This window comes from Zootoca vivipara, chromosome 17 (assembly GCF_963506605.1).
Source record: "Zootoca vivipara chromosome 17, rZooViv1.1, whole genome shotgun sequence".
NCBI classification, from domain to species: Eukaryota; Metazoa; Chordata; class Lepidosauria; order Squamata; family Lacertidae; genus Zootoca; species Zootoca vivipara.
The window spans coordinates 15,337,650-15,362,482 of record NC_083292.1 but is presented as its reverse complement, the minus strand read 5'-3'; the positions used below and the strand labels follow the sequence as shown (position 1 = coordinate 15,362,482).

The 24,833-nt window shown below is 50.5% G+C and overlaps 3 protein-coding genes across 5 annotated transcripts; 1 reads left to right on the top strand and 2 right to left on the bottom strand.

The window, feature by feature from the left end:
- GUCD1 (guanylyl cyclase domain containing 1) lies at positions 1-7,306 on the bottom strand. Of its 3 annotated transcripts, none has more exons than XM_035098298.2 (6): positions 7,021-7,306; positions 4,605-4,766; positions 2,601-2,766; positions 1,409-1,500; positions 821-1,062; positions 1-288 (listed from the first exon to the last, which is right to left on the bottom strand). In XM_035098298.2, exons 2-6 carry the CDS (start codon positions 4,763-4,765, stop codon positions 197-199), a joined length of 753 nt encoding a protein of 250 aa, XP_034954189.2. In that variant the 5' UTR covers position 4,766; positions 7,021-7,306; the 3' UTR covers positions 1-196. The 3 variants fall into 3 exon arrangements, with proteins under 3 accessions (XP_034954189.2, XP_034954191.2, XP_034954190.2); XM_035098300.2 differs by having other exon boundaries at positions 2,658-2,766; XM_035098299.2 differs by having other exon boundaries at positions 4,605-4,689.
- A 94-nt stretch (positions 7,307-7,400) lies between these two features.
- Positions 7,401-13,049, top strand: SNRPD3 (small nuclear ribonucleoprotein D3 polypeptide). Its single transcript, XM_035098301.2, has 4 exons — positions 7,401-7,794; positions 9,311-9,460; positions 11,474-11,666; positions 12,889-13,049. Exons 2-4 carry the CDS (start codon positions 9,335-9,337, stop codon positions 12,948-12,950), a joined length of 381 nt encoding a protein of 126 aa, XP_034954192.1. The 5' UTR covers positions 7,401-7,794; positions 9,311-9,334; the 3' UTR covers positions 12,951-13,049.
- Positions 13,050-13,115: 66 nt separating this feature from the next.
- On the bottom strand, positions 13,116-24,355 carry LRRC75B (leucine rich repeat containing 75B). Its single transcript, XM_060269795.1, has 5 exons — positions 23,178-24,355; positions 18,773-18,901; positions 16,932-17,044; positions 15,685-16,209; positions 13,116-13,448 (listed from the first exon to the last, which is right to left on the bottom strand). The coding sequence occupies exons 1-5, from the start codon at positions 23,496-23,498 to the stop codon at positions 13,433-13,435; spliced, it is 1,104 nt and encodes a 367-aa protein (XP_060125778.1). The 5' UTR covers positions 23,499-24,355; the 3' UTR covers positions 13,116-13,432.
- Positions 24,356-24,833: the final 478 nt, after the last annotated feature.

Below are 24,833 nucleotides of genomic sequence, written 5' to 3'. Positions count from 1 at the left end.
CCCACCCCAAGGTGGCTCACAGCAAAACAATATAATACCAGTTTAGAGCCTGGTCTAAAGCATCCCTTCTTTGTGGTCCTGCTGCAGTCTGGGAGCAAAGTCTCTTGCAGCCCTGAGACAAGGCGGCTGTTGCTGCTGCTGCTGCTGCTGCAAGCTGGCCAGTGATGGAGGTGGAAGCCCTGGCAGCTCCAAGAGGTCAGCTGTCTCTGTAAACAAACAGGATGTCCTCATCGGTGCCATAACTGGTTCTGGCTTCCTCAAAGTTATTGATGCTGGTTCGGCATGTTCCTGTGGGCAGGACCAAAATGGGCTCAGAGGGGGCCAAGGGGTTAAGGCTCTGTTGGAAGGAAGGCAGGGCCACTGACTCAACAGCCCCAACCCACCCACCTCCACACACACACCCTGCACAGTCATGGCCTTGCTGCAGAGACAAAAGACAAGACAGACCCACCTGCCATGGCTCATGCTCCTGAGGCACAAGCCTAGAAATGGCTAGGACAACATCAACCCAGAATATTGTACAATGTTGCAGAGAGGAACGAGTTAACATGCCAGAGTCGTCCGGTTACCACACTTCCACTATTTGAAATACAGTGGACGCTTGGATTGTGAACGTGATCCATGCGGGAGGTACGTTTGCAACCCGCAGCGCTGCATCTGTGCACGCGCGGGTCGCGATTTAGCGCTTCTGCGCATACGCCGAAACCCGGAAGTAACCCGTTCCAGGACTTCCGGGTTTGGCGCGGTGCACAACCCGAAAACGTACAACCTGAAGCGGCCGTAACCCGAGGTATGGTTGTAAAGGGTGGTGGCTACTCACGGTCAGCATAGGCAGGATTGTTGTAATAAATACTCCCTGAGGCTTTGCTGTAGCCACACAAGACAACGAAGTGGCCCTGGTAGTCAGGACTTCTGCAGAAGCACTTCTGGCCAGTTGGGAGAAAGCAACAATATTTGACCGGGTTGGAGCAGAGGTCACAGAGCAGCAGGACGGCATTGACCAGTACAATGGCCACATGACCTTGGGCAAGGTGATCCTGGATGTCCCGGACAGTCACTGTGCTGTGGAGGAGAACGGATGGAGAAGTCAGTCCACTGGGGTCCCTTAGGGATATCTTAACAAAGAAGACACCAACTCTATCAGGACTGGAGGTTTGGAACAGGTCACTAGGTCCACAGCCCATTTGGGCAGGATGGCTGCTTGCAGCAGCTTTCTCCAACCTGCTGCTCTCCAGATGTGTTGGATCCCATCATCCTACAGCTGGGGCTTACGCGAGTTGTAACCCAAAGCAACTGGAGGAGACCTGGTTGGTGAAGGCCTCTGCATTAAAACAGCTGTGGCATCTGTAAAGAAGCCCGTGGGATGGGGAAATAAACCTCGACAGAGAGAGAGAGAGAGAGCGCTCACCGTTTCTCTACCAGCACTTTACAGGCTTTGGATTGTGCAAACAGCTGGTTGACTCGGTTCTCCTCTGTGTCAAAATGTTTCCTGTAGAATGACTGAAGGAGGAAGAGGACAAGCCTGGTCAGAACAGATTCCTCTCAGGGTAAGAAACCTAAGAACATAAGAGCATAAGAAGAGGCCAGCTGGATCAGGCCAATGGCCCATCTGGTCCAGCATTCTATTCTCACAGTGGCCAACCAGATGACTGTAGGAAACCTACTAGCAGGACCCGAGCACAAGAGCACTCCTGTGATTTCTAGCAACGGATTCAGAGGAATGCTGCCTGCCACACTGGAACAAAAACATAGCCATCATGGCTAGTAGCCATGGATAACCCTCCTCCTTGAATTTGTCTAATCCTCTTCTAAAGTCATCTAGATTGGTGGCCACCAGGTTAACTATGTGCTGCATGGATAAGTTTTCTTTTTTCGGTCCTGAATCTTCCAACATTGGATGTCCACAAATTCTAGTGTTAGAGAGAGGAGAACTTTTCTCCATGCCATGCATAATTTTATAAAACCTCCATGGTGTTGCCTCTTACTCGCCTCTTTTCTAAACTAAAATGCTCCCCAAATGGCAATGTTTCTTCATTGGGGGGGTGGGGGGGTGTCACTCCACCTCATTGCTTGCCCTCTTCTGGAACTTTTTCAACTCTACAATATCCTTTTTGAGGTAAGCCAGCCAGAACCGTACACAGCAACCTAGAGAAAGGGCTGCCCAGGTCCCAGGTACAGCTTGCAAGAGAGTTCTCCTTGGACTGAGGAAGCAGGGCAAAGTTCACAGCCGGAGAGCAACACAAAAGAACATCTGAAACATCATCTCAAAAATCAACATGGATCCTGTCCCATTAAAAAAAGAAAAGAAAAAGCAATCTAGCACTTGCCTTTTCCAGACACTAACAAAGCATCAAATAAAAACAGTGAGTAGAAACAATTAAACAAAAATCACAATCTAATTAAAAGGCACAAGTTATCATAAAATGCCATTGGGTACCTTGAGAAGCCTGTATGTCAAGCTCCAAAAGTCAAACATGCTGGAAAGGTTCATGAGTGCCAAAACATAAACCTATCATCATCATCATCCTTAGAGAAGCAAAGAATTCCTGCCCTCCAGACTTGGCCAAAGCACCAACATTTGAGTGAACCAGGAAGCTGACCTGGTTCTTGTAGCCCTTGTCCACCCCCAGGGTCTGTGTGCAGAAACGATGCTTCACCCCAAAATGACGCATCAGGTAGGCCAAATCGATGGTCCAGATGCTCTCCGTCATCTGGAGGTCCTGAATGGCTTTCTGGAACTCGTCGTCATTCAGGAGGTTCAGGTACCTGGGACGAAACCAGAGTAAGTGGTGATGGTGAAGAAGAGGGATCAGGGGAGAACAGAGCGCAGCTTATAACGTGTCACCTGACAGAAGGGAATCTGGATGCTACAGGGCCTGCCTGCACAATGGACAAACTTCAGAGCAAGAGAAAGGGATGGAGAATACTCCCCCCCCCCAGATTCTATTTCAGAGATGAAACCATGGTTTCCTTTTGTGATTTGGCTCATATCGGCATATTGAGATAACGACCCTCTTCTAGCTGTTTCAAGCAGATTTGTTAATGCTAGTGGTGGGGTCAGAGATGATGCGAGCTGCAGTTAAGCAGCCTCTGGAGGGCCACAGAATCCCCCTCCATCCCCATTTATGCAAATACAGCGGGTTCCACATAAGAAGGCCTGGCACCTACAGTTTGAATGTTCTCGCAACAGGCCAGAATTTGAAAGGAAGAAGGGAAGGAACTTGATAGGCGTCCAATGGAAAGTCCCTTGGACACCAACAATGTGGTCTGGTCCAGGCGTAAGGAGAAAGGAGGGAAGGTTTTGTGGGCTTGCCTACTCTCTCCCACCACCACCCTTCCTAAGATTTGCTTTGCCCTTTACATCTGTTTTGGGACTAACTCCAAATTCAGGTAACTAAGACTGCATTGTAAAGTTAGTCTGAAGCTGTTCTGCAAACTCTGGTTCCTGGCAATCCTGGCTAGCTCTCAACGCAGCTCTAAGAAGGGTGTTATACTAAGTTTTGGTTAAGCAATGGAGGCATTCATGCACAACACAGGGAAAGGGAGAGAAGGAGATGAGCTGACAGCACATTCCCAATCTCCAAACCAGGGTTATGCCTGAACCAGACCTGTGCAGAGGCAGATAGCGCAGACACAGAAAAAGGAGGTGTTTGGGGAAGAGAGGCAGCTCACTCATGGGATGATGGGAAGGGGCCACAATAGAGGAGAAATCACTGACATTCCATCATGAACAGGAGTGGGGGAGAGCTTGGAAATTCAGTTTGGTACAGGAGGGAGGGAAGGAGAGAGGGGGAGTTACAGTAGTCAAGATGGGAAATTACCAGCGGGCAGGCTAGCGTCTTGGCAGAAGGGATGGAGAGAAATGAAAATCTTCTGCTTCATATCTACTAAGTGGCCCTCTAAAGAGGCATTTCACTCTCCTGCCCCTAAAGCTCGTGTTCCTCTGTGGAAGGAAAGACGAGTTCAGCAGGAAAAAAAAAAAAAAAAAAGACCGAGAGCCAGCAGGCAGCACAGTAGAGGCAGATGGAAAATCATAGTGGCCATTATTCATGGAACACAAAAGGCAGGGTGGCTTCTACGGGAGTCACACAAGAGCATGGCAACAGACTCAAAACACGCAAAGAGGAAAAACCCGCCAGTTGCTGGCAATTACTTGAAAAGGAAGTCAGCTGAGTGGCCCAGTCAAGAGTGTCTTCTATTGGGCCAACCAGAGTTCTTACACTATGAATATAACAGCCTTTGTACCCATTCTCTGTCACAGTCAGACATAAATGCCGTTTCCTCTTGTGCTTGAGCTGCTGCTGCTGCTGTGGTCAGTTGTGCTGCACTCACTGAAGCAGGCATCCCCAAACTGCGGCCCTCCAGATGTTTTGGCCTACAACTCCCATGATCCCTAGCTAACAGGACCAGTGGTCGGGGAAGATGGGAATTGTAGTCCAAAACATCTGGAGGGCCGAAGTTTGGGGATGCCTGCACTGGAGGGCCAAGGCAGTTGGGTGAGGTCTAGGGACCTTCCCATCCTGGAAGCAACTTGTTGCAAAGTGCCACCAGCCACCTCGCCTCCTTCCCCACCCCCCAATAAGCCCCAACCAAAATGGACTTACTGCAGAACCATCCTGGAGCAAGCCAGCCCACAGTCCCAGTGGTACAGCTGCTGAAGGATTGGCACGTCCAGCTGCACATTGTCCACTGCAGGAAAGAGGACACCACCGTCAGGAAGACAGTATTTGGCACAACTAAGGTTCTTCTCTACATTGACATCCATCCTTTAACGGGGAAAAATATATTATTTTGTTCCATGCCAAAGACATCAGTTTGCAACATTTTAAAACAACTCCAGGGGGGGGGGTCTAGTTTCATCTGACCCAGGGACTTGGTTTCATAGTAATATACCATGGGATCATAACTGCCCCTGGATATATTGGACTAATTTATCAGTTCTGCACCCACACCATCTGCCAGAACCACCTCCCAGTGGTGTAAACCAAATATGGGAAACGTATGGCCTTGCAGATGGTTTGTCGTACCTAGCCCTGAACTGGTACAAGCCATTGAGCTCTTGGGAGGATGAACCAGGCACCCCCACAGGATGAGGGCCTTGAGGAGCAGGCAGGGGCCCTCTGGGTTGATACATGATGAAGAATCCCAGGAAGGTGCCTGCCCCGCAGCCTTTGAGAGAGACAGCACCAAAAGCTTGGCCTCTAGGCTGAACAGGAACACCACAGTATGCATCTATAGGTCCAGGGTCTCCTTGAGTAGGCAATCCCTGATGCTCCTTCACTGGCAGCAGCTGGGGCCAGAGTAGATAAGGCTCCCTCTTGAGCCTTCCAGTTGCTGGAAACAACACAGGTCTCTGGCTCCTTTTTCCTATGTTGTACCTGGCCTGAACTTCCTGAGATACTGACCTTGGACTGCTGCCTAATTTCATTTCTGGATTGCGTTTGGACCTAGGTTGATTCTCTATGCATGACGTTGGTTTGTTTGGATTGTGCTGTGCCTGAACTCATGGGGGGTGCTTTAGTGAAGGATTGTGTCTTCTGTAACTGGGAATGCCCCACCCCCACCCCACAGAACGCATCTCCTTGAAGTGACAGCATTGTGGACTACACCTCCCATAAACCCTGGCAAGCGGCTATGCTGATTGAGATGGATGGGAGATAGTGTTTAAAAAAATCTGGAGCGCCACAGCTAGCCATCCCTGATGACTAGGTTAGCTGCTCTGTTAGGGGAGAAATGCAGGGTATTGTGAACAGCAAAGGATGTCACAGAGGTGTTGATGAAAGACTTGGATGTTTCTGGTCTTTACAGAGGCCAATAGCTCAACACAATAGTTTCTAAATCTTCCTGGCAATGAGCCCATCATCTCCTGGGTAAAATAGCATCAACAGGGCCAGTTGCTCTTTGGGGACAAAAGTCTGTGTTGACAGGTTACCAGGACTGAAGGTTCAGGATAGGCCAGAGCCCCAGGAAAGGGAGGGGACTCAGCTGGCTTCCTTCCAAGCAACTGAGGCTGACTCAAGGGAGCCTTGAGGGAGGTCAGGACTGTTCTGACCCTCTGGCTCTGGACATGCAGCACATTCTTTAAGGGTAGCCTGGTGTATTTAGGAAATAATAATAATAATAATAATAATACTGTATTTCAAAAGGACCAGGGGCACCACAAAGACATTTCAGCTGATCCAGTTTGAACAAAGGCAGCTCTCTTGCAGAAGCCTCCCCAGCCTGCTTTGCCTGATCTTCAGCCAGACTCCGTTAGCAGCAAGAGACCAGTGACTCTTGCCAACCGGCGGGATCAGGACCCAAATTGCTTTGAGGGCTCTTTAAAAAAAACAACAGTCAAGTAGTGTATTAATTTAATGAAGCATATAGTAAGTAAATTGCAACAGAGCCCAAAGCAATTGGGGTGTGTGTCCAGGGGAAGATGTCATCGCTTGCCTCATGGTCCTATGGAGGAATCTTTAGCGCTTCTGTAATGGAAAATATGACAGCTGATGTGTGTTTCTAATGGAATGCTGCGATGGAGACAACTGGAATCCTGAACTCTTGAAAGTGGCCTAAACGCCATAAAGATATAAGTTTGCAGGAGCACTTCGGGCGGGCCCACTCCTCTCTGCCTGGAAGCAAAGTATGAGATCCTTGCTCTAAGGCCACCTTCCTACGGGGTTCGCTGAGAAGGAGGGTCACAGGAGCTGCTGAGATTTCAGAAGCCCCGACATTAGCTGGAAATGGTCCAAAGAGCCACCAACACCACTAGCACTAGTAGCTTGCTGCTGCTGCTTTAGGGCGGCTGTCACCGCACCCGGTGCAGCCCGACCTGGGAGCGTCCGGCGTGGGGGGTAAACCCGACCCTAATCCCACACCCTGGATCAGGCTGCGCGACGGCAGAGGGACCCCTTTCTACTGGGCTCCGACGTCTTTCCTCGGAAGCAAGCAAGCCAGCCCCCCACTCCCCAACGCTCTGCACATGCTCGGGCGCCCCTTCCATAGGCGGCAGGGCCGCCCACCCCCGAACTGACGGACCTGCGGGCGACTCGTGCGCGTCTTCCTTGGGGCTCTTCATGGTGGAGAGGCGGGCGGCGGGGAGCCGCTCACGGGCCAAGGGCGGCCGCGATTCTCGGCAGGACGCGTGCCGGCATGGTTCCCCCGGCGGCGGCTCCTCTTCCTCCTCCTCCCGTCCCTCTCGGCCCGGCGGAGGCGGAGCCCTCAGCGACGGCCTAGCGCCTGCCTCCCTCCGGGCTCGCCGGGCTCCTTCTGCGGTGGTCGCCGAGGAGCCTTCCCGCCTGATCCAGCGGGGCCAGGGGTGAGGCCCGACAGGCACCGGGGCCGGAGGACGCGCGAGGGGGAGGGGCTCCCTTTCCCACCCCCACTGAGCAACCAGGGGCGGCGGCGGCGGCGGCGGCCGTGCCTGCCAGGGTCCGCTGGACTACAACTCCCGGCAGCCTCAGCCAGGCCGGCCGAGGCTCAGCGCTGATGGGAGTCGTAGTCGCTGAAGGAACCCATAGAGGTGGCCCCCCTCCCGCCTCTCAGTAAGCCCCAAGGAAATGGGAAAGGGAAGGGAGGGCGACGAGGAGGAGGCTTTCGGCGTGGCGGGGTGCCGCCGGTGGTGTACCACCCCCCCTCACGGGCAGGGCAAGCGGAACTGTCGAGCAGGGGTCTCGTTTCCCGGGCGACTCCTGAAGCGTGTAACACAAGAGGCCGAGACGGGCTTCCTTTATCCGAGGCGCGCTGCATGCTGGGAGACCGGCGGGCGAGGAAACGGAGGCACGCCGTTGCGGAGAGCGGGAGCGCCTGACGGTGAGTAGTAAGGGGAGGCCGGCCTGGCTCGGCCTAGCTTAGTCCAGCTCGGCCCGCGAAGCGAGGCTCCCTCCTTTCCTCCCTCGCGGTTTCCTCCGTGGGGGCTTCGGTTGAGCTGCCCCCGCTCGACCCGCGGAGGCCTCTTTCGGGCTTCGGAGCCTCTTGGCCCGGGAAGGAGCTCCCAGGCCCCGCTTAGGACTTCTGCATTCCTACTCAGAGTAGACCCCCCCCCCCAAATTCTCCCGTTGGAATTTAGTCGCTCACGTCTGTTTCCGCGAGTTTACTACGTGGGACTTAGTTGGATGCAGCCCAGTGGAGGCAGGTCACTGGAGTGCGTTGATTTCAGTGGCCTACTCCTGAGTAGTACCGACTAGAGAGCCACGTTGGTTGGGCACTAGGTAGGGGAACGTATTCCCCACCCCTTAAGGAAGCGGGCTTAACGCAGGGCTGTCAAATTTCCCCCCAGAAATGCCTTCAACTGGAAGGTGGGGGACGAGGGCACGATCCAAAAGCACCCCACTGATTTCATAGTGTTAGTGTATGGTGGGGGGCGGGGATATTTTTGCGTGTGCTTAACCGAAACCCTTTGGTGCATTTCGTCGAAGGTACGGGCTCCTGGCTTGGCCAGGCCCACCAAGTACATAGGCCCGATTCATTCTCAGCCTTCCCTAGCCTGGTGTCATGCAGGTGTATTGGACTACGACTTCCATCTGCTGCAGAATTAGCCTGGCATACTGGGCTGGGTCTGATGGGAGCTGTAGTCCTAGACACCTCGAGGTTGGGGGAGGATGTAATAACTGCTTTATGATCCCCCTGATCTCTGGAATGCTCCTCCATCTCAGGTGAAGCTAGCACCACCCTTTCCCCCCTTTGGACAGCAATTGAAGATGAGTCTTTTTGGCCAGACTCTGGGCAGTAGGTGAGCTGAGTTCCAGTGGCTCTGTTCTGAACACCAGCTGTTTGTCAATGTTTATTAGTGCCTGTGTTAAAGTTTAGCTGTTTTTAATGTTTCATGTTGTTGTTTAGTCGTGTCCAACTCTTGGTGACCCCATGGACCAATGTTTCATATGCAGCTATATTATTAGTATTTAACCTGCCTTCACATTGTATGGAGGGCAGGATTGTAAACTGAATAAACAGCAGCAACAATAATACCGTAATAATATTTGGTGCTTACATGAAACACGCCTTGCTCTTCTGAGGAGCACAATATAGCCTAACAGGCAGACCTGAAACCTCATTCCCCCTGCCAAACTTCCTATTATACCTCTTGTTTTGGAAAAAATTGCCACCTAGCTCCCTGCTGTGGGTTTGTTTCTGCTTCAATCACACTGGATTTGACTCTATTCTGATGATTCTCAATGTTGCTTGAAGAGTTTTGTGATGCTTCCTCAGATGTTCTATAGATGTCATTATGCTTGTACCTTACTTCCTGGGAGTACAAGGCACTCTTAAGGAGGAGCAGCCATGGAACAAAAGCTGTTAACACAGTTGCATTTTCCCCTTCCTCTCTCAGGTTTGAACACATCCAGCTTCAGTCATGTCTATCGGAGTGCCAATTAAAGTCCTGCATGAAGCAGAGGGTCATATTGTGACCTGTGAGACGAATACAGGAGAAGTATACCGCGGAAAGCTCATTGAGGCTGAGGACAACATGAATTGTCAGGTAGGTGTGCTTTGAAAAGTGGTGATGGGTGGTTAGGAGGATGTGGCCAGAACAAAATGTCCTGCTTTGGGTCTTCATCTGTTGTGGGAGGTCTTAGCTTTGTCTTTAAAAAAAATCAAGAAAACTGTAATTGGGGCTCCCCGATAGAGAATGCAAAGACATGACTTGGCCACCAAAGTGATTGAGTGATTGGTTGTTCCCCCTTCACCCTAAGTTCCCAGAGCAGGTTGTGACAATTAAAAATACAACATAAAAATGAAATTCTAAAAACCTACAATTACAAAAAACATATGATCGCAAAAAATAGAGTTCGTCCTGAAAATATACATCTCAGGTGTTGAAGGCAAGGGTCAAGAGATGTGTCTTCAACATTCACAGAAAACTGTATAATGAAGTTGCCAAGTGCACCTCTACAGGGAAGGAGTGTCACAGATTAAGGGCCAAGTTCATAGCCCCCTCCTTCATGAATTACTGTAGCCCTGTCTTCTTTCAAAGCCATTCAAGTTGGTGATTGCTGCCTCCTGTGATAGCAAGTACCACAATTTAGCACTGCACTGCATGGATACATTTGGCTTTGTTGGATGCCCCCAAATTCTTGTGCTTTGAAGAAACTGAGGAAAACTTTCCTTTGCCCACTTTCTCCATGGCATGCTAAATTTTATAAACTTCTATAAAGTTTTTAAATAGAAAAACCTCTTAACCTGCCCACCCCTGTCCCAACTATTCTTATTTAAATTTCCTACATTGCATAGGTGGGACTAGAGGACCCCTTCCACAATTATGTGATTCTATGGCTGCCACAGATATTACCCTTTGCCACCTACCCCTGGGCTTATCTCTCCCAGGAGCTTCCCAATGTTGCTGGACTACAGCTCCCATCACCCTTGACCATTGGCCATGCTGTCTGGGGCTGATGGAAGTCATAGTTTATCAACATCTGGTGGCACCACATTGGCTACCTCTCCTTTTAAAGGAGTAGAGTTGATGCAGAATAGGTTTTAGGAGTGGGCAAGGACTTTTATCTGCTGAGATGGGTACAAGCGCTCTTAAGAGTGAAAGGAAACTCCTGAGCCTAGTTTGCTACTCCAGAAAAACTCCCTAAACAAAGCAGAGCTCTCCTGGTATATCCTCTTTGGCAGTCTTCGTCAACCTGGTGCCCTCCAGCAGTTTTGGACCACAGCTGCCTTCAGCCCCAGCCAGCACCGCCATATGATACTGGCGCTGATGGGACTTGCAGTAAAAAACAGCTGAAGGGCATTGGATTGGCAAATGCTGCTCTCTAGTATGATACTTTGGAACATCTGCTTCATTTACTCCACAGGCTGTTAAACATTGAGGATTTCTTAACGCTTTAAAAAAATTTAAATTGCTGTGACTTCTTTGTCCTGTGCCGTTACATACCCTGTTTCTCCGAAAATAAGACGTAGCCATAAAATAAGCCGTAGCAGGATTTTTAAGCATTCAAGGAATATAAGCCATACCCCGAAAATAAGACATAGTGATAGGCGCAGCAGCAATGCCGGCCTCAGGAGGAGGAAAAAAATAAGACATCCCCTGAAAATAAGACATAGTGTGTGTGTTTTTTTTTTGAGGAAAAATAAATATAAGACGGTGTCTTATTTTCGGAGAAACAGGGTATGTATTTTTAAAAAACATTTTTGTAATTGCCCTAGGAATTTTGATTGGCTATTAAAGGGTGGGGATAAAATTTAAGAAATAAGGCTTGGAGAACTGAGATCAACATACAGGTGCTGGCAACTTTGCTGCTTTGTCTGTTCCTGCACCTATCCTACTGTTCTCAAGCTAATCTGAAAACAAGGGCTGTTTCTTGCTGCTTTAAAGACACATCCACAGAAATGGGAAAGCAACATGCTTTTCACTTGTCTTAACTTGCCAATATGACGTACTTGGCTAGACAGCCTTTCCATTTTAGGAACCAGCTGGCCGTTTTTGCCGTTGCGCTTCTTTTCTCAAAGGCTCTGTCCTGTTCAGCCACTCATTCTCTCTTTCCAGATGTCCAACATCACAGTGACCTACAGAGATGGGCGTGTGGCGCAACTAGAGCAGGTGTACATTCGGGGGAGCAAAATCAGATTCCTCATCTTGCCCGATATGCTGAAAAATGCACCAATGCTGAAAAGTATGAAGAACAAAAACCAGGGCTCTGGGGCCGGAAGGGGCAAAGCTGCTATCCTGAAAGCCCAGGGTAAGTAGATCATTGGGGTCCATCTTGCTCAGTATTGCCTACACTGACTGGCAGCAGTGGGTCACCAGACCAGAATCTCTCTTGGCCATACTGAGAGATGCTTCCGAGCATTGAATCTGGGACCTTCTGCTCTCCATTGCTGACTAGGGCTGGGTTTTCAACATCATGATATACCACCAGCTAAGCATCATGTTATACTGATACAGTCAAACCTTGGTTCTGGAACAGCTTAGTTGCCGAACAAATCGGCTCCTGAACGCCACAAACCCGGAAGTAAGTTTGCAAACATTTTTCGGAAGCCGAACTTCCGATGCGGCTTCTGCTTGAGCACAGGAAGCTCCTGCAGCCAATTGGAAGTCGCGCCTTAGTTTTCGAATGGTTTTGTGAGTCGAACGGACCCCTGGAACAGATTTAAGTTCAAGAACCAAGTTACCACTGTATATCACAACCACACACATCCATCATGATTCACAATATATTGCCAGGTCAAAAATTGTGAAGCCGCTATCTTGCTATGGACTTCAGTCAGGTTTTGGGCGATACACTGCCTAGCCCTATTGCTGACTTATGGCCCTTCTCAGAATGGAACACCTGGCTGTTGGCAGCAGATGCCGCAGGCTAAGCTGACCCCTTTGGAAGGTTCCAAGTTGATTCAGGATAGTCGAAAGGTAGTACTTCATACAGTGCACAAGCAGCTATGAAATGTGCTGCAATGGACGTGGCCTGTGGCTTAGATGCTTTTTAAAAGTGCGGTGGGTTTGTCAGTGGCTTCTGGTCTTGATGGCTGAAGGAAAAACGCATCTAGTGACGCTTTGCAAGACTAAATTAATTCATTCTGCGAGTCGCTTCGTCTTGCGATAATTTCGTCTTGCGAAGCGCGGTTTGCCGTAGCGCAAAAAAAAATTAAGTCTTGCAAAGCACGGCCATAGAAAACTTCGTCTTGCAAGTCACCAAAAACATCGCAAAACGCTTTCGTCTTGCGGGTTTTTCGTTGCGCGAGGCATTCTTCTTGCAAGGTACCACTGTAGATCCTGTTTGCTTTGGAGAAGCAGCAGAGGTGTGTTTGTGTGATGGCCATGTTTTTCTCCTCGAGATCATCTCAGAAGCGGCAGTTTGCAGTCAATGGGCCTTTGGTCTGACTCAGCAGGGAACCCTTCTTGATGCAGGGTTTGTGCTTCCCCTGTTCAGTTTATGGCATTATTTGCTGTTGTTTCCCCTGCAGTGGCTGCCAGAGGAAGAGGGCGTGGCATGGGACGTGGCAACATTTTCCAGAAGCGGCGGTAACTACGGACGCAGGCTTTTCTCACTGAATTGGAAACTGTAGTTGTAGAATGTGGTGGCGATGGGCTTTTGTGTTATTCAATAAATGTGTTTCTTACAAAATGGAGGGACAGCTTCCGTTGTGTGGCATGAACTTTGTTTTGGGGGGTACTGCTTTGCTGTTACCACACCCACAAGGTGAATAAGCCTGGCCCAGGGGATGGGGGCAAGCAGACAGACAGAAAGGTGTCATCATGCTGTCCTTTTTGCTCCTGTACCGGTTCCAGACTGACTTTCAGCAGCCAATGCTACTGGTCAGTTGAGGCTTCTTCTTTTTTTTACCTTTGCTTGGGAGTCAGCTATGAGCCTGTTGATTTTCAGTTCAGATTTTTCACCCACCATTTATAACAGCAACTTGGGAGATGGTGGTGTTTTCTCCCAGGGCTCAGCAGATGGGTTGTTCCAAGAACTGGATGGTAGATGATCTAAGAGAGTGTCCTTCTTCCTCATAACGTTTTCAGCCTTTTGGGGGGGGGCAGACATCATTTTAAAACCAAGACCAACAACATAGTAAGAAATAAAACATTGTAAGGTGAAACCACACTTTACCTTGATTATTTATTTGGGTTTGAAGCAGCACCCTTTGCAAAAAGTTTGCACATTCAGCGAGTACTGTTTGCAAAAGCTTGCATCTGCAGACTGAATTTGGGCTGTTCATTTTGCCAGAGCATTGTTCTTTGGAGGGGATTGTTTCAGGCACAGAGGGAGAGGTAGATGAGGTACAGCTTTGCCAGTGCAGATGAGGCCAGTGTGCTGCATATTTAGAGGCATCTCCTTTTAACGTGCAATGTGACCCTTGAGCATGTTCACTGGCAGCCTTCTGAGTCAGCTCAGTGGCCCAGCGAGGGAGGCAGCAGCTCTGGAAGTTCAAAGGCAGAGACCATTCCCAGCTAGGCTACCCCGAGATCCTTTCCGAGGGAAATCGCAGGCAACAGATGCCTTCTACTAGCGCAATACCACTTGCTAGAGGTGGGATCTTGGCTCCTGATTAAACCCAAAGATTTTTGGAGCAAATATCCTCTGAGAGCTGCCTGGAGGCTTTGCAGCATCATTATGTGACTGGGGAATGCGCCAGTCATAATTTTGCCTTCACACACAGCCTGGAGAGGGATGGTGATCCAGGAAGGGAAACGTGACTGGAGGGAAACCAGAGGAAGAAAAACCTGCTGCTTTGGGAGAGAGAAATGTTGCAGCCCAACGTTGCACGGGTTTGTTCAGATCAGGAAGTGGAATCCAGTCCCACCTCCCAGCCTGCCCAAAAGTTGCCAGACCCAGTTCCTTGGAGGGCTTCTTAAGGCACCTCCCAGCCCTGAGACCGTGCCATCACAGTAACATTCAGGATGGGGGGGGGGGTTTCCTATTACAAATGTGGAAAGACACTAAAGGTGGGAGAGGGCATCTCCCAGTAAAAGTTCGCTTCAGGGCAACTATTGCTGCTTCAAGTGGGTTAGCCTGCAGGTGTTTTATGTGCTGCAGATGTTGGAGGACATCATTTTAAACCTGGATTTTTAGCACAATTACAAGCAGCTCAGAAAGCAAAACGCCTAGTAGGGACAAACGTGGGGTTTGCCACTTAAATTGTAGCAGATGGAGTTTGGTTTTAGTGTAGCAAGCTTTTTAACTTTTCTGGGATGCCTCCCTCTGCTTTTTCTTTTCCCCTCCCTGCGGCATACGGTTTGTGTGGGAGCCCTTTCATTTGTCTGCACGCAACCTCCCTCCTTCCCAATGTAACATTTTTGCCTCTTATTCCAAGAAGACCATTTATTATCATTCGCCACATACAGCAACGGTCAGCGCTGGAAAATGCACGGGGGAGGTTTCCCAACTCTCCCTTCAGTTTCCTTGCTGGCATCGGGAGCGGGGCCTTGTCAACACTGCTTCGGAAATTGTCAGGTGATCCTTTACAAGCAGCAAGCAGTGCAGAACTTTTGCATGTGTTTTTTAAATAAAAAAAATACATGCACATTTGTATCTCCATCTCAAACAGCCCATGCAGCAGAGATGCTCCCATCAGACTCCTCCCCCTGCTCGTTTGGTCCATAACTGAACCTGCAAAGGGATATCTTCTCTGCCTTTGCTACAGCTCCCAGTCCCCTACCCCACATATTCCTAGCCTTGAAATATCCTGACGCTGCAACACAGTCACATGTTCTTGGCTTGCACACTCTGTAGAACGTTGCATTCCACTGCCCTTTTGTCTGGAGACTGGAACAAAAAAAAACCAAAATACCAGGCTTGCAGCAGCTGCCACCACCTCTCCTCTCTAAAGTCTGCAAGCCATGGCCGCTCAGCCTTTAGATGCAGCCTCCATCCCACCACCACTCGGGGGTACAGGCCCCCACCTTCTGCAAGCTGAGGGAGGGGGCAGGAGCTGCTGCTTTGTCCCAACAACTTGTGGTGCTGCTCATTTTAAGTTCTCTACCTTGCCCACTGCCTCCTGATGGCTCGCTCTTCCTAGGTCTGCATTCATGGCCACGGTAAGTGACTAGTCCCTATTGGGGGGGGGGTGGCATGTCTGTGTGATGCAAACTCTGGTTAGGAGGAAGCTGCTCTGGGGAACGGACAGCAGCAACAGGCCCTGGCTGGAAATCTTCCAAGCTGGGCAGCGTTGTTGGTAAAGGCAAAAGGACCTCTTGCGGTCGTGACTCTCGCTGCTGGGGCTTCAATCTTGCAGAGAAGGCCTCGCACGCCCAATCACCTTTCACAGGACTGTGGGAGGAAGTTGTGGGACTTGCTTCCGGCCGTTGCACCTTCCCCTTCCTCCGCCTGGCTGGCCTCTGCTCCGCTGGAGAGTTCGGCCTCACAGTCGAGGACCTCGTAAATGGTGGGCAGTGTGGCGTGCTGACCCAGGCGCTTCCGCAAACCCACGAGCAGTGGCTGGGGCATGGAGGAGATGTCCACGTTGTTGCCGAGGTCGATCCACGCCAAGCAGGGGAACTTGCTCGCCTCCTTCATGGTGTCAGTGAGGTCCTTCACAGTGGCGCGGGTGAGGCGGTTCCCGTTGAGGGAGAGGTGAGTGAGGTTGGGCAGTGGCCACAGGAAAGGCAGCAAGAGGCACATCATCTCGTCCGTCAGGTCGGTGAAGCTCAGGTCCACAGTGCTCAAGTCCTCACCTTTGTTCTGCAGGTAGTAAGCCAGGCGGTGGACGTCTCTCGTGGAAAGGGGGATCCCTGACAGGTCCATTGTGTCTGGGCTCAGCTTCTTTTGCAAGCTGTTTTTCAGACTAAAGAGAGAGAGGAAGAAAAATAAAGTTTTAGGAGGATGAGAGCTTCAAAACAGAGTCTAAAGACCTTCAAAACATGGGCTGGACACTCCTTTCATGAGCAAACTTAGGGGAATGGCCGACTCACAAGTAGAACCCTGCCAGAGACGCATGCCCGACTGGCACATTCCCTGTTTCCTGGGCCATCGTTCGGGAGCTTCTTAGCCTTCCTCAGCCCCCGGTCATCATAGTGATTGATGTGGGAGTACATCAACACACTCTTAGCATCCGCAGAGGTTTGCACAGTTGCGTAACAGACCACAGCAACTCAGCATTCTGGCTAACCTAGTTTATTTACATATAATGGCTCCCTCTCCCTCTCTAGCATCACATAGCAAAGAGAGAAAGAACAAAGGAACAACATTCCCACTTAGGAACACAGTAAGACACAACATCCTGTCTTTCGTCACTTCCCACTTCCCACTCTGTGGAAACAAAACACATACCCAGTCATGTGATAGACAACAAACCCATGACGGGGGATGAATCTCCCAACAATTTGCAGACCAGGAATTCATGAGGGATGGAAGCTTATGGGGTCATAGCTAAGTGGCGAGGCATCTGCTTGGCCTGCAATAGGCCCCAGGTTTAATCCCCAGAAGCATCTCCAGAGAGAGATTCCTTGCCTGAAATCTGCACCCAGACTCCCCACTCCTGGCTCCGGCCCAGTCCTCATCCCTCACCTGGCCTGGGACCTCCGCCGGGGCAGGCCATGCCGGTGCCACTTGGAATGAGGAGTCAAGTGGTATATCAGCTGCCGGCAGATCCGGTCCGAGGACTTCCAGGGGTCATATTCCTGAAAGCAGAAGACTTGAAGTCATTGGGGAGGAACTCAGGCATTGCTCTCCTCCGTTTGTGCAGTGCCCACCCCCTCCTGCGCTGCAGCTCTAGAGTTTCCTGCAGATCAATGCAGATCCCTTTCACCCAAAACATCCTGTCCTGGTGCTCAGGCGTCAGCAGAGCCAGCTCAAAGGGGAAGAGCCTGGTAGGATAAGACCGCTGTGAGATAATAAAAAGCAAAATCAGCCGTGTTGTTATTCTGCAAACCAGACCTCAGGGTAGACTCTGCAACCACAGCTCACCATGTGAGGGCTGCTCTGAAGAGTGGGGAGCTGGCACCCAGAGGAATTTTATGGGTGCTGGTTTACATCATCTTAGCAGAGATGCTGGACTATCAGCCAGGCCAGAGAGGCTCACCTGGTGCCACCCTTACATGTATTTAGGCGCCAAGAAAAAACATCCCTTTTTACCCAGTCCTTTGGCCAATAAACAACCTATGGCCTTATAAAAAGTGTGGGAAACTGCTATTATGATTTTTCTTCCCGTAGTTGTTTTAATTTGTTGTTATTATTACGCTATGTAAATTATGTTTTTAATGTTGTACACCACGCTGGGATATTCAGATAAAGGATGCTATAATAATAATAATAATAATAATAATAATAATAATAATATACCCTGCCCATCTGGCTGGGTTGCTCCAACCACTCTGGACAGCTTCCAACACATATAAAAACATAATGAAACATCAAACATTAAAAAACTTCCTGATAAATAATAATAATAATAATAATAATAATAATAATAATAATAATAATAATAGTTGCACAAATATGCAAAGGCCCTCAAGTGATGTTGAGGCAGAATAATCTCTGAGGCTGGCTGGCCTTCCCCCCCACCCCCAGGACAACCGCTTCTCCCTGCACAAGCCTAGCTCAGCTGCATCCGATGTGGCCCTGTTTGCTCTGAAAAGCCAAGTGAGTGGCTGCCTGCAACTTCGGAGTTCTTACTCTCTTTTTTGGCAGGGGTGTGTTTGTGCGCGATGTTCTCTCTTCTGCATTTTGGGGTTATTCAGTACCGAGGAACTGGACACGGAGCCTCCCCCTAGGAAGCCCCCTCCCCAATTCCAAAACCCCACCACCACCCTGCAGTGCTTGACTCAACACATTACAATCCTGAGGTGATGCAAATGCCCAGAGGAGACTCTCCACCACTGATAGCTTTTTTTAAAAAAGCTTCCAAGTTCAGGGGCAGTCTACCTCTGAGTACCAACTGCAATAAGTACAAATCAGGAGGGGAGAATGATGGTCGGCAGCGGCACCGTTATGGGGCTTGAGCCAAAGAGCCATGGCATAGCATGTGCCTGCAGATATCATGCTGCTTGTGGGTGAGGGGGCTCCTTGTGAGTAAGCAACCCCATAAACACCTTTATCACCAGCAGCTGTGGCCTATATAAAGCCTCCATTTTCTTCCTCCAGTTGCTGGAAACAACACGGGTCTCTGGCTCCTTGCTTCTTCCTTGCCTGAGCTTCTATTATATCAACCTCGGATGGCATCCTGTCCCTGTTTGATTCCCTGCATTTGACCTTGGCTGCTTTAGACTCTGCTGCCCGCCTACATCTGTGAGTGTTTTGGGGAGAGGCTTGTATTTCCTGAGAGAGGGACCCTAGGGCAGAAACTCCCAGACACCTACTGCCCAAATAGCAAACATGTACACCCCAAAATGGGCTGTGATAAGGCTCACCTTTTTGGGGCACTGTAGGTCTCGTGCAAGGCTCATCAGGAGATCGTGGGAGATGGGATCCACAAGGTTGAGGAAGGCTGCGTTCTTGTAGAGAACTTCATTGAGGAATGTCCCTTCTAAACCAAGGTCCTGCAGGAAAAAGCCAGAAGATGGAACTGAGGGATCAGAATCTGGGCAAGGTTGTTTTTTTGCGGGGGGGGGGGGGCGAGATGCTGCAGCAGGGGGGCTTCTACAGAGGAGGGGAGGGGAATCACAGCCAGTGTGGTGTAGTGGTTAAGAGCGGTAGACTTGTAATCTGGGGAACCGGGTTCGCGTCTCCGCTCCTCCACATACAGGTGCTGGGTGACCTTGGGCTAGTCACACTTCTCTGAAGTCTCTCAGCCCCACTCACCTCACAGAGTGTTTGTTCTGGGGGAGGAAGGGAAGGGAGAATGTTAGCCGCTTTTAGACTCCTTCGGGTAGTGATAAAGCAGGATATCAAATCCAAACTCCTCCTCCTCCTCTTCTTCTTCCTCTTCTTGGCTAAATACTCTGCTCCTTTCTCAAGGAAGGGTTTCCTGGCAAAATCAGTCCCCGACAGGGGCACTTGAGGGATAGCTGGTGACGTCTCTTAAAAATAAACATGGGGACCCAAGACCAACAACTGAGACAGACAACCATCAACTGGATGCTGAAAGGCCGGATAAAGCTGAAGTGCTACAATAGGAAAGGAGCCTTAAGCCACAGGTTAAAACTGGGAGAAGGATGGCCTCCATCTTTTGGTAGAACAACTCCCAGGAACCCAACCTCAGGGCGTTTGCACCCCACATTTTAGCCAGGATTGCCCACCCAAAGATAGATGCAGAACCCGGCTGGAGCTACATCTCAGCCTGTCCGCCCATCCCACTCCACCCCCCCCCAAAAAAAGTGCTGGACGGACCTATAAATCTGCCTGCCCATTACTGCTTGGCTGGCAGCCAGACGGGCCCCTGCCTACCTCCATCCAGAGGAATCCCCCCCAAAAAACCTCCCCAAAATGCTTCTCTTTCAAACAGCAGGGGAGTCCACCAAACCTGAAAGGATCCCTCCCTCACATTGAAGAGGGGTGGGGGAAAGAGGGGAAAAATTCAGGCGAAAGATAAAGGATTCCAAATTCTGAAACACAATTCAATTGATTTTACCACGAATAGGATAAAATGCTGGCTATTTTACTTTTTTATTCCTTTGCAAAGAGTAAAGCTGACATGTATGAAAGACTTACAGCTCCTCCTCTGCCCCCCCCCCCTTTAAGGATGATGGCTTCTGTCTTTCCCCTTGTCCTGCGTTTATGTTGCACAAGCTACTTGGGTTTACTTTGGAAGAAAGGCATAAATCCATCCTTCATAGGCTAATGATAATTATCAGGAATAATTGACTTCTCTGGTCAAAGGGAGTGCTGGGTTTGGGGCAAAGGGGTTCCAAGGGTGTCGCTGCAAATTGCGCTCAAGGTATTTGAAGTTTCTTCTGTTAAATAAATGGCCTTTCTCTTGTTATTTCCAAGAGGTACAAGAAGATGGTCTCGCTAGGCTTGCAGTTCTACCTGTAGAGCATTGGAGGTGGAGGAGGCAAGGAAGCCCTGATGAATTCGGGGCGGGGGGGGGGAGCTTCCTTCCTAGTATATAACTGGAACTGCAGTCTTGATCAACTACAATGATTTGCATATATTTAATGAAGTAATGGTGCTTTCATTTAAAAAAAAAATCTATATTTTATCGTTTGCTGGCCAGGGGTTTATTGGGAAGAGGAGGAGGGAATATACCATATTTTTCTTTTTTCTTTTTAAATATATTTTTATTAATTTTCCAATTAGAACCAATTATATCACATTCATTATTTCAAATTATACACATATATATATCAATCAAACCGAATGTTATGCCAAATCATCTAAAGAATTTTTTATTTGGGTTCCCATGCTTCAAGAAATTGGGGATTCCTCGCAACCGTCCACTGCCGTCTTTTTTCTAAAGTTCAAATCGTCCTCCAAGTTCATAATAATCCAGATCTTCCCCTTACAGTCACATAGATGTTTTCCACTTTCAACCGATTGTTTCCCAGCTGCTGAGATAAATATCAAACAAGGTTTCACAGATGTTCTTTCTCCTGTGTGGGTTAATCAGTCCAGCCTCCCCATAAATCTTCTTGGTCTGGAGCTCCCTGTTGCGTCGACTCTCAACACGAAGCAGCGCCATCTTAAAAAACTCAAATCACTTTCGTTTTCTCTCATAGCCATGAAGATTAACGATCTTTATAGAATTTACAGCTTTTTCCAGGCAGAAGACCCAAACATCAAACCATAAACTCTTGGTAAATTAATGGATCTCCTTGCCCTATAGCTGAACTTAGCTTCAGGTCGCTGCTCCAATTCAAAGTGCGTCACAGCTCATAAATCCTCCGAACGCGCCCAGGACTCCTTCCGTCCGACTAGGGGGGGGGGGGTTTCTCATCGGCAACTCCACATCTTTAAAAAATATGCTCAGTAACAACAGTTTATAAAGTTCAACTCACACAGTCTTTTGCTTCTCTTTCACTCCAAACAAGCCAGGACATCGCGTCTGGGAAGGTACGAAGTATGAAAAAAAACAAAAAAAAACTCAATTCCCTTATCGCTCCGTCCCCATCAATCCTTCTTCCAGATGATATACAGCCTTTGACTCCTCTCCCTCAGCAGCATAAATTTCTCAGCAGTAACCAGCGCTTCTTCCCCTCCTTCTGAAGTATGTCCATAGTTTTAAGCCTAATTATCTTCTTTAACCATGGAAATCCCCGCCATGCAGATTAGCGTCCGGGAGTCCTGGCCCTCGTAAGTGCTTTTCAGCCCAAGCTCCCCCCACTCCATAAACAGTCGGAGTGGGTCTGGGGGCATCGCGGGCCAGCGGCCCCTCTCCGTAACCCCCGGAGAGGGTAGGGGGTTGCCATTTACTCCCCTAGCAACCGCCAAATTCCTTACGAAGGTCAGAGGGATGGAAAACAAGTCCGCCATTCCTGCCGGCGGAAACCGGAACCGGGAATATACCATATTTTTCCATGTATAAGGCTAGGTTTTTCCCCTTTAAAAATGTCAAAAAATTAGGGGGCGTCTTATACATGGTGCCATCTCCCCCCATTTTCTTAAAACTGAGTCCCCCAAAATAGGGGGCATCTTATACATGGGGGCGTCTTATATACGGAAAAATGCGGTAAATTTAATACTGATGAGGATTATGACGATAGTACGGGCAATTCCCCATTCACGTGTGTTCGAAGTACACACAACCGTGCAAGCGAGAACCCAGCAGTGGCACGAAAAGGGGGGAAACGGCCCTAAAAAGCGCAAAAATGGCATGAAAATAGTGTCTAGCAATCCCATGAGCTTTTGAAGCCTGTGCAGGGTTGGAGTTTGAGCAAGGAGATTTGGAGGGAGGGACTTCGGTTGGGTCTTTTAAGGGTTTCCAGAGATTTAGAGGGTGTTGCAGACTTTTTAAATGGTGTTCCCAATATATGCCATTTCACTTAAACACGCGGTGCCTCGGAATGTAAACCCCGTGTAAATGGAGAGGAGTGTGAAAATGACAAGCATCCTAGCCCTTGTTCTCCTCAAATGAAGCGCTTTCTTGCAACAACTCACCGTGGGTGTTGTTGTGTACAGGTGTCGGATCTAAAACACTTATTCCCCACAACCTGGAGCCTTCCAGGACTTCTGGAGTACAACTCCCTTCAGCCCCCAGCCAGGACCACTCTGAGATTGCGGCTTGGTTATTTTCCACTTTTAAAAAATCTGTTTTATTTCAAAACGTCCTAAGTTTCACCGGAGACTGTACATCTTTCTACAGCGCCAGCCAGCTATCAAAGAATCATAAAGGGGCGGGTGGGGCACGGAGATGACTCGCGGCAGCAACGTTGCCCGGAATCCCCAACGGGGTCGCGCACCCTCCTCGCCTCCCTCCACCGAGGACCCTCGGGCGACCTTGGAGGCCACGGCAAGGACGCGCGGAGGGGGGGGGCAGAAGGCACCTCGGGCAACTCGCGGCTGCGACGATGCCTTCTGGGCAAGGCTTCTGCCCCGCGCCAGGCACCTGCTCTGGGACTCCAACGCGCCGTCTGATCCTGGCCAGGGGACACCCGGCGGGGCTCGCCTGGCCCCACGCCCGGCACGCCCCCTTCGCAGCCACGCCCTGAGCAATGAACAAAGCCTTGCCCGCCGGTACGGCCGTCCCTTCTCCGCCCAGCCCCGCGCATAACGGCGCCGAGTCCGCAGAGCTCCCCCGGCCCGGCCCGGTGCCCCTCGAGCAGCTGCCTGCCAGCAAATCTCGCGGCGGCGGTGAAAGGCTTCGCGCGCCGCTTGAAAAGAGGGAACGGCGGCCCCGGGAGCTCCGTCGAGAACGCGGCCCCGTCGGGCAGTGTTTACCTTGCGGAGAAGGCGGAGGGTGCGCGTCGCCTGGTCGCGGCGGCGCTGGCGGAGGGCCGCCTGGATGTCGCGGAGCCAGCCCACCCGGCGCACGTAGGGGGGCGCCGGGCTGCTCTTCCGCAGAACCCCCGGCAGTTTCTCTGAGCTCAGCAGCCGCGAGGCCAGCGGGAAGCCCAGGCGGCGCCGCGGAAGAGGGGGCTCCTTCTGGCCCCGGCAGTCCTGCTTCTTTTTCTTCTTCTTCTTCTTGGGCCGGGGCGGCTCCCCTGCAGCCGCAGCCGCCTCTTCCTCCAGGCTGCTCTGCCGCCCGAGCCGCGAGCCCATCGCCGGCCGGGGCTCGGCTCCGCGGGCAGGGCCAGGCCGACCGGGGTCCCGGCGTGATCGAGGGGTGCGTGTGGGTTGGGGGGGGGGGGTCGCTTCACATTCCGGCTATTGCTGCTGCAGGCGCCGCAGTGCCGGGCGGGCGGCGGCGGCGTCTCTCCAGCCCGGCGCGGTCCCTCTGGAGCTCCGGCGCGCTCGCGCCCCGCCCGGGAGATGCGGCTCTCTTTCGGCGGCACGTGCGCGCGGCGGGGAGGGAGCCGAGCCTAAGTGGCGTCCGGCAAAGCGGGCGAATGGGCGGACGCCGGTTGAGCGGGAGGGATCCTCTGGTTGGGACACCCCCTTCCTTCCCTGATTCCTGCCCGGGCCCCCGCTTGTTCCGTCGGGACTTTGCCTTCTGCTTCTGCCTAGTTTTTTGGAACCCGCTCCTGAGGGCGGGGAAGCTTTCCTTCTCTCCCACACGCGTTTCTCGGTCTGTTTCTCCAGCGCAGATAACGCGCCCTAATCACCCGCCTTAAACCTCGCCAGGCCCCGATCCCAAGGCAGGCGATCATCATCGTCCCTTCCCTTTTCCAAGCCCGATTTGGGAACTTTTCACATAGCAAACAACAACAACAACACAGTGTTAAAGCGGAAGTCAGCGCAGCGTTTCCCACCTGATCCTGGAGGGCTTCCAGAAGGGAGATCGACGTTGTCAACAGTCGACATATCGCAAACAAGCCTGCTGTTGTTTTCAATATGTGGTCCTTTCGCTTCCCCAGAGTAAAGGGGCGGGGGAAACGGCCTCTTGATACCAACGTGTGAACTCTGCAAAAGAGGTGTGAGCACTCAGACCCTGATAAATAGTTGGGAAGTGACGATATTTTGCACTTCCTTCTTTCTTACAGAATTGTAGAGTTGGAAGGGGACCCAAGGGTCATCTAGCCCAACCCCCTGCAATGCAGGAATCACAACTAAATATACCTTGGCGGATGGCCATCCCATCTCTGTTTAACAGGACATCCAATGAAGGAGAGAGTCCACTACATTCTGAGGTAGTCTGTTCCTCTGTTAAGCAGATCTTACTGTCAGAAAGTCCTTCCTAACATTTAGTTGGAATCTCTTCGTGTAACTTGAATCCGTCTGTTTGGGTCCTACCGTCCAGAGCAGTAGGAAACAAGTTTGCTCCATCTTCCATGTGACAGCCCTTTTGATATTTGAACATTAGGAACATCAAATGGGTCCTATCCAGTTCAGCGTCCTGCACTCTCTATTTTGACAATGGTCCAGCTTTCATTTGCTGCCTAATAAGGTGCTCTGAGCCCCTCCTCCCAAGAAGGGTTATTAGCTTTGAGAAGGAGA

Excerpts from the sequence above, each read along its gene's own strand:
- GUCD1 (XM_035098298.2), bottom strand. The coding sequence starts at position 4,765 with ATGGATGTCAATGTAGAGAAGAACCTTAGTTGTGCCAAATACTGTCTT. Across the intron at positions 2,767-4,604 it reads TGCTCCAGGATGGTTCTGCA|GTACCTGAACCTCCTGAATG; the intron begins GTAAGTCCATTT and ends GTTTCGTCCCAG. Across the intron at positions 289-820 it reads CAATCCTGCCTATGCTGACC|GAACATGCCGAACCAGCATC; the intron begins GTGAGTAGCCAC and ends TCCTGCCCACAG.
- SNRPD3 (XM_035098301.2), top strand. The coding sequence starts at position 9,335 with ATGTCTATCGGAGTGCCAATTAAAGTCCTGCATGAAGCAGAGGGTCAT. Across the intron at positions 9,461-11,473 it reads AGGACAACATGAATTGTCAG|ATGTCCAACATCACAGTGAC; the intron begins GTAGGTGTGCTT and ends CTCTCTTTCCAG. Across the intron at positions 11,667-12,888 it reads TGCTATCCTGAAAGCCCAGG|TGGCTGCCAGAGGAAGAGGG; the intron begins GTAAGTAGATCA and ends TTTCCCCTGCAG.
- LRRC75B (XM_060269795.1), bottom strand. The coding sequence starts at position 23,498 with ATGGGCTCGCGGCTCGGGCGGCAGAGCAGCCTGGAGGAAGAGGCGGCT. Across the intron at positions 18,902-23,177 it reads CCCTCCGCCTTCTCCGCAAG|GACCTTGGTTTAGAAGGGAC; the intron begins GTAAACACTGCC and ends TTTTTCCTGCAG. Across the intron at positions 16,210-16,931 it reads CGGCGGAGGTCCCAGGCCAG|TCTGAAAAACAGCTTGCAAA; the intron begins GTGAGGGATGAG and ends CTCTCTCTTTAG.